General features: G+C 36.1%; 1 protein-coding gene across 1 annotated transcript; it reads left to right on the forward strand.

The window, feature by feature from the left end:
* Positions 1 to 1,429, forward strand: LOC116163674 (ubiquitin thioesterase OTU1). The gene is made up of 2 exons (XM_031477738.1): positions 1 to 886; positions 937 to 1,429. Exons 1-2 carry the CDS (start codon positions 164 to 166, stop codon positions 1,147 to 1,149), a joined length of 936 nt encoding a protein of 311 aa, XP_031333598.1. The 5' UTR covers positions 1 to 163; the 3' UTR covers positions 1,150 to 1,429.
* The last annotated feature ends 6,632 nt before the right edge of the window (positions 1,430 to 8,061 follow it).

Raw genomic sequence — 8,061 nt, forward strand, 5'->3', positions numbered from 1 at the left:
TTTAGATATTTAATAATTCACATACTGTGATAAGTGTGTTCTGTTTTAATCTTCAAATGTAAAGAAAATCGTCAGTATGCTTCGTATTATGCTTATAATTTAAACCAAAATTTAACTACACCTCTTGTTATCAAAAATTATTAGGGAAAACGCAATTAGGAAAATGACTGGCTTTGCATTAAAAATAAAAACAAAAACTGGACAGCATGTGCTTAGAACGTTGAGTGGTGAAAGTACTGTAGAAAAACTAAAAACGGAAGTCTCAGCATTGGAAAATATACCCATAAATCGTTTACAAATTCTAAGTGGGTTTCCTCCAAAACCGTTTGACCTAACCTCCAACACTACATTACTAAGCGAACTGGGCATTAAATCAGGCGATACACTAATTGTAGAAGAAAAAGCGGTAGCAGCAGAAGTGTCCAGTTTTAGTTCTAAAAGCACGGAAGATGCCAGACATCATGTTGCAGAGAATCAAGACGGCTGTCCTGGCATATTAATGAAAAAAATTGTACCTGCTGATAATTCATGTTTGTTTACCAGTATACATTTTGTACTGAATGGTAAAGTAGAAAACTCTGAGAGCGTGGCTCCGTTAATGAGACAAATGATCGCGGAAGCAATTTCGAAAGATCCTGAAGCTTATTCCGAGGCCATATTGGGAAAACCCAATCCAGAGTACTGTAATTGGATTTTGAATGATACCACCTGGGGAGGAGGCATTGAAATAGCAATACTTTCAAATCATTTTGGAATTGAAATTGATGTAGTGGACACAACGAACGCCGTCATTAATAAGTTTGGAGAAGATAGAGATTACGCACATAGGGTTTTATTATTATTTGACGGTATCCATTATGATCCTTTATATCTAGAATCTATAGAGGTAGGTAACTTCGACTCGTTTTAGTAAAGTTTTTCAATTATTATGTTTAGGGTAATGTAATTCAAACCATCTTCCCCGTTGACGATGACAAAATTTTGCAAGAAGCTGAGCAAATAGCAAAAGAAGCCAAATCGAGCAGGCAGTTTACAGATGTTAATAAATTTAGAGTGAAATGTATGATATGCAATATTTTAATGAGTGGCCAAGGAGAGGTACAGCAACATGCTAAAAGTACAGGTCACATGAATTTTGGAGAAGTGTGATCGTAGTAATAAAAACATTATTAATAAACTGTATGCATACAAACGAAGAAACAAATGACAAGTTTTCATATATGTAGTAATCACTAAGTACGTGTTTAATAAATACTTCCATAGCACGTTCAATTCACCAGATGTAGTAGAGCACTTATGGGAAAACCGTGCGCTTCACAAACATATTCAGTATTGTCGATTACAAAATAATGTAATGCCTCACAGGCCTTAGTTTTACTATTTAATTGACGTTTTGACACTAGTGTGAGGAACAATAGTATATTATATACCGCGGGACTGAAGTAGTACTTTTAATCCCGAAGGTACCTGAGGGATTAAGACCACTACTTTAGTCGCAAGGTATATACGATATTTTTCGTACTTCCGAAACTGAAACATTTAATAATATATATGTATGGAATTAGAGAACGCATTCTATAAAAAAATCGCTGCTTAACAAGTTACCATAGGAACGCTGCGTTGGTACAACAATCCCTATGCTATGGTAACAAAAATAATTTGGAAACTGTCATTGCTATAGTGTCATAATTTTGGTGGTGGGTGACAAAGGTGTATTTGATATTGATAAAAAGCAGCCAAAGTAGGTAAAGAATTGATACCATTGAAATCCAAAAAATTACTGAAATTGCCTTGTTAGTAATGTCATCCTTCCGGGATTTTCATCCAAATTTAATCCCGGCGGGACAAAAAGTGACACTTCAGTACTTGTCATAATGGAGTGAAGTTGTCACTTTAGTCTCGGAAGTAAGAAAAAAGTGTAACTTCCATAACATGTCATGACCCATACTGCCTTTCAAGAGTTGAATGTGCTATATAGTGTTTGTGATGAACTTCTAGCATTTTTTATTTTTTTTAATCTACCTACAATGAATACTACACTAGATAGACACTGTAAAGGGCAAGTTGCTTAAGCGCTTATTTAGTTCTAGTTCCGTAAAGAAGATACCTATAGGGGGTAAGGGGGCTTTTGCAATTAATCCATATATATCTGGTGATCAAAAAGAACTGCAGACAGTTTAAATTGGACGCTTTAAGTTTTTAATGTTTTTTACTTAAGGAATTGGCAAACATGTTTAGAAGGTAGTTTATTTATGTATTAGTGATTAAATTGATCCACCACTGCTTTTACATAAATGACTTTTGGTATGTTACCAACGTTATACATGTTTAGTTTTACGGAAAATTCAAACTGTCCGCACTACTTTTTGATCACCCCATATAAGAGAAATGAATTAATCATCGGAAGCCGTAATCGTACGTATTCGACACAGGAGCTGCATTATATCTCTTCCTTGACCTACCCCACATTCCTTTACGTATTTACATAGATTAAATTACATTTAAAGGTAAGGCAAACATCTGTGTAGGCGTCACTGAGAATTTCCGCCACGTTGCGAATATTACGCACTTTTATCTTATAGAATGTTTAATCATTGAATTTATAACTATAATTCAATGGTTAAATCACAATTATGAATTCAACAATGTATGTTTTTCGTTGTAAGTTGTAAGTAAGCAAGAAGCAACTACCTTTCGTATAATATGTACTTTATACAGGGTGTAACATCCTCCCCGGATCGTAATGCCTTTCCCATAAAAGATATCCGTAAAAAATGGAGGAGCAAAAATGTTTCTAAAAGTTATTTCTGGTCTCCAGTGGCGTGCTGTATTCCACTAGCCTAGCGGATCAAACATCCGTTTTTTTAATGGAACACCCATATTTTATTGAGAAATTGTTTAAAAGTACGTGCCACCATGCTCATAGCGTTTTCGATTGGCAAAACTCGTACTGCACGAGTGTTGCACGAGAAACTGAAGAAATCATGTGAAAATTGCTCTCAATGGAACATAAATATTCGTAAATATTTGTTGTCATTTGTCCATAACCTCATTTTAGATTTAGGTAATCGACAAATCTCTATTCTAAAAAATGACAAACGATTTCAGTATTATTTATGATAAATGATGAGGAATATAAATTTGAAATTCCTGTAAAGGACCAATTTTTGGCGTTCAGTTTAATGAGTAAGTGCAACTTTTTGTAAAATAGAAGTTATGGCTAGTTCATCAACTTCGCTATCGCTAGATGACGACAAAAAACTCTCCCAACGCAAGAAACAAATTCAAATTGTCGCACGTTTGTTTTGAAAATTTGTTAACTAGCAGCTCCACGAGCTCTCGGACCTCGTGCGTCGAAATTTGCACTGAGTGCGCAATTGTTGCATCACATTTGCCAATGGAACACAGAAAATTGCCCTAAAATTACCAATAGAACGTAAAAACTGCACTCGTGCAGCACGAGGTTTGCCAATCGAAAACTCTATCAGAAAAGCCCGGAAAATATGCGAACTAATTTTGAAATAATTCAGGCTGGCCAATAGAAAGTTTGTAAAACGACGCGATACATTCCGCGCCATAATTATTAATTATTCCGTTTTGACAGACACAGACCGACAGACAGACGGATATGATCGAGATTATGTGTAGACGTAGGTCGTAGACGGATTTATGCGATAGCGTACGTGTTTAAGCGAGTATCGGTAGTATTGCTATTCTGGCGCGCCCGCGTTACATTTTCAAAAATGTTCAACCTATTGTATTTCTCTATCTCCAACAATATCGAAAATACCTCGCGACTGAAATTTTTATTTCATTTCTGGCGCATATACAGCTTTAACAGTTTATAAGAGTGGTTGTTAAAGACAACATTCACTTTCTTTTTGTTCTGTGAGACGGCAAATACAATGAGCTTTCGAATGGTGCACAAATTCTTGAAAAATATTCATAAATAACTTCGTAAATGCGATGTAAAGATAAAATTTCTAACTTTTAGGAAGTGCGAAATTTTGTACAAATTATTGTTTTCTGGCTATTTGCAATCCCTGCGACCATCGCGCCCTCGCATGATTCAGAATCGGCATCTAATTCTGCACAAGATACGTATTTTTCAAAATGTATATCTTTGAGTTCACATACCATGTTCGAATTTTGACTCCCAGATTCCGGACTATAAGGAATTTTTAAATTTTGCATCAGAATGTACGGACGAAATTTCTAGCGCCCTCGGACACGCCCTGTCAGGGACTTTCTGAGCGTGGTGCCACTTGTACTGTAGAGTACTTTTTTATGTAACATAGAATACCAAAAACTCAAAAATCAATGTTTTTTGCAGATTGTTGCTCCACGTACTGCTCCACATGTAGATTAACTTTCCGACTTCCGAGGGTTTATTATTATTATTTATATTTAACCTACTGTTACTCCATCTGTTAGTAATGTAATGTAGAAGATTCATTTTTTCCGTGTGACTAGCCTCCCGGCTCCGGTATTCATACGAATCCCGGTTGCACTATATGACATCACGCTAGTGACGTCAGCGACGACCGGGATTGTTATAAATCCCGGCTGACAACTTGGTGCGATGTTTGTGATTGTTTACACGTGAGTTTTACGTTTAATATTTCAGTAACTTTTTCTCTGGTGCTGCTTGGAAAGTTGTCCAAAATTTAATCATCGCGAAAAGGGAGCAAAACGAATGGCTGTGTGTGTTATGCAATTCAGAAATTATCAGAAATCAATCTGATTGCATTATGTGTGCTTCATGCCTCCTGTGGAAGCACGTTAAATGTACAACTTTAAAGAAAATACCAAAATGTTCAAATGAATCGATTTGTTTGGAATGTAAGACGTGAACAATAATAATTAATATCTACGAGTAACTCTCACACTATTAATATAATTCGTATACCTATATATGTGTTCAGAATTTATTATATTTTTCTAGTTGTAGGTACGATTAAAATATTTACCAATTTTGAATAAATATTATACTCCTATAAAGTAGGTACCTACGTACTTAAGTGTATAATGCTATCAACTCTATCTTCAATGTTTAAATAACTTACCCCGCCGGGATTTATAATAATCCCGGTCATCGCTGACGTCACTAGCGTGATGTCAGAGTAAAACCGGGATTCGTATGAATACCGGAGCCGAGAGGCTAGTCACACCGTAATTTTTTTCATCTATAGGATAGGGGACACCACACCATACAGTGTCATTTCAAAAAGCTTTTGCTGGTGCTAAGTTCCTCATTATTCCAGCAATGATGCCAGAGAAATTAGAATATATGACAAATTTTTCTGTCAGAAAATTAACTAAACATAGAATTATAGAGATATTTAACAGAATAACGTTTTTTTAATGGAGCCAGTGGCGTAGCGTAGAGGGAGTGGAGGGGCGCTCCGCCCCGGGTGCTACTTTAGTAGGGACGACAACGTCATAGCTGCCATAATATCCTGGGTCGCTTTTGAAAATAGTTAAAAGTAGAAAACGATAAAAACATCTTTTGAAAATACATTTAAATTTTTGTTTTGTAAGCAACGAAGGTGACCATCGTCGGACTTGAAGATTTTTTATCTGACAAAAACTGAGGCAAAAAACCATGACAAAGAGACTTCTACATACAAAAGTTTAAACTTCTGTTATCAATACATCTTTTAAACAATGCCTATCAAGTAATTCAAATATCATTATCGTATTTGAAAATCTTACGTTTCTAGGTTCGACTTCAGAAGCAGTGTTGGGTAGGTATATCCTTTTTACCTCGTTATAAACAAATACGCTGTTATCAGGCTGTCTGTCTGTCTTTATTGTATTACGGTGTGTTGTTCATCTGGTACATGGATCATATAGGATCAAACGAAAGCTTATTAATATAATGTCAAGAGGTGCCCCCCCCCTCCTAAACAATCGCTCGCTCTAAAAGTACTGAAATCCAGAATAGAATAAGAAATGTGAACTCTTTTTTTAAATAAACAATAGAGGGAACTCAAAATGTTCACCCGCTCCTAAATTATTAGGGCGGCAAACCTTCATTGCGCCCCGGGCGCCAACGAGCTACGCCACGCCACTGAATGGAGCACTGCATATACAAGCATAGACGTATGAGCTCATATGTTCATCGTTATATACACTGCCTTTTTTTTGCCCCGAAAAAAAATTCTCAGATCGTCCCGAAAATAAATTTTTCTTATAGAACGTGACCTGTAGAATCCATAATTTCAAACAGTTCCAAGATTGGGCTACTAATTCAAAAGTTACAGCCCTTTGAATTTTCTTTCGAAACTGGTTTCTAGTCTATAACTTTTGATTGAGAAGTCTGATCGAAAAAGTAGGAATTGTTTTGGATTCTAGGCACCAAAATTAATAAGAAAAAATGTTTTCCCGAGAAATTTTGGTGCAGTCGATTTTTGGAAAAAAGGAAGGTTAAAAAACACTGCCTTTTTTTTGCCAGGAAAAAAAAATGTCTCAGATCGTCCCGGAAAAAAAATTTTCTTATAGAACGTGGCCTGTAGAATCCATAATTTCAAACAGTTCCAAGATTGGGCTACTAGTTCAAAAGTTACAGCCCTTTGAATTTTCTTTCGGTATTGGTCTATAACTTTTTATTGAGAAGTCTGATCGAAAAAGTACGAATTGTTTTGGATTCTACGCACCAAAATTAATAAGAAAAAGTGTTTTCCCGAGAAATTTTGGTGCAGTCGATCTCCAACCGAACGGATTCACGAAACTATCAATCAGTGCACTCGCGTGTTGTGCATCTTCGTCGGCGCCGCTCTTGAAGTTCGTCTGTGTCGCTTCGATAGCGTCATCCACCTACGCTCGATATTTCATTTTATATTAAAAGTCAATTAAATTTTCATCATGTAACTAAGATTACATTCAATGAAGATATTTTTTCATGTTATTGTTTAATTGTCATCGTTTTTTCCCCATGCTGCCTTTGAAATTTTGCATTGTGTACTTCTAAAATATTTTAAGTTTTATTCTGTAATTTCCTTAAGCCAGAAGATGACCGTTGGTCGAAACTAGTCGCGGCTCTTACAATTTGTCTATTAAAATATATAGTATGGGGAAGGTTTTGTATCTATTTGGGATTTAACCTGGGATTTATCGACTCACTCATAACATTTACATTAACATTAAGCTCGTTCATACTAATTTAACATGAGATCACATTACCTTATACATTCCATCGAATGAAGATACTCTATTCAAACGTTAGGCCACATCTCTATTGATCGTAGAATGGCGCTCATGTCTTCTTTCGCGGTGATGACTTCCATTTGACTGTTTCAGTTTTCCCTAGGCCATGCAGCATGAATCATCCTCTGGTGGTGATTTTAACAGTACCTAGTCTATGTGTAATATGCCAAAAACAATCCAGAGAGAAAACGTCAGTGCTTCAAGAGACAACGTTTAACTCTGTAACGTTCTTATTCTTGCATAATACCTTCTTCATAGTAATAGTGCTCAATATTCTAAACAGTTTCGACTGCCAAGTGTTACGTTTTAATTAAAAAAAATCAAAGAAAACTTGGGAAGCATGTTTTAATATATTTGCCCTCAAATTACGCCGCCAGACCAACTTCTGCCTCTTGGTTCCATAGTTAAAGTTTATAGGAGACGAGTCCCCACTTCCGCATTTAAGCCCTTCAGTTGCGTAACATCCAGAATGATACTCGCAATTCGCATATTATTGCTCCAGGCCATCGAAATAGGGAATGTGTGGCCAGAGTAGTACGGCAAAAAAACGACTTTTTCACTGTTTTTTGGACTTTCCAGGCGCCATCTTGATATTTAGGCCCCAGGCATATGACGCTGCTAGAGGTCCCCACATACTTAAATGTTAACTTTACCATATGAATACATATTGGACGCCGACAACCGGCCAGAAAAAATGACGAATTTTTGCATTTTTGACGTTTTTAAACGGAGTTTTGGCATTTAGGCCCCTAATATGAATACGAAAGTGTGCCTAAACGACGTGTGTAGTAGATGATTGTTATATTTTTACAGATGTAACCACATCAAATGTCCAAATACTTATATTTAATT

The sequence above is a fragment of the Photinus pyralis genome, unplaced genomic scaffold (assembly GCF_008802855.1).
Source record: "Photinus pyralis isolate 1611_PpyrPB1 unplaced genomic scaffold, Ppyr1.3 Ppyr1.4_LG2, whole genome shotgun sequence".
Lineage (NCBI taxonomy): Eukaryota > Metazoa > Arthropoda > Insecta > Coleoptera > Lampyridae > Photinus > Photinus pyralis.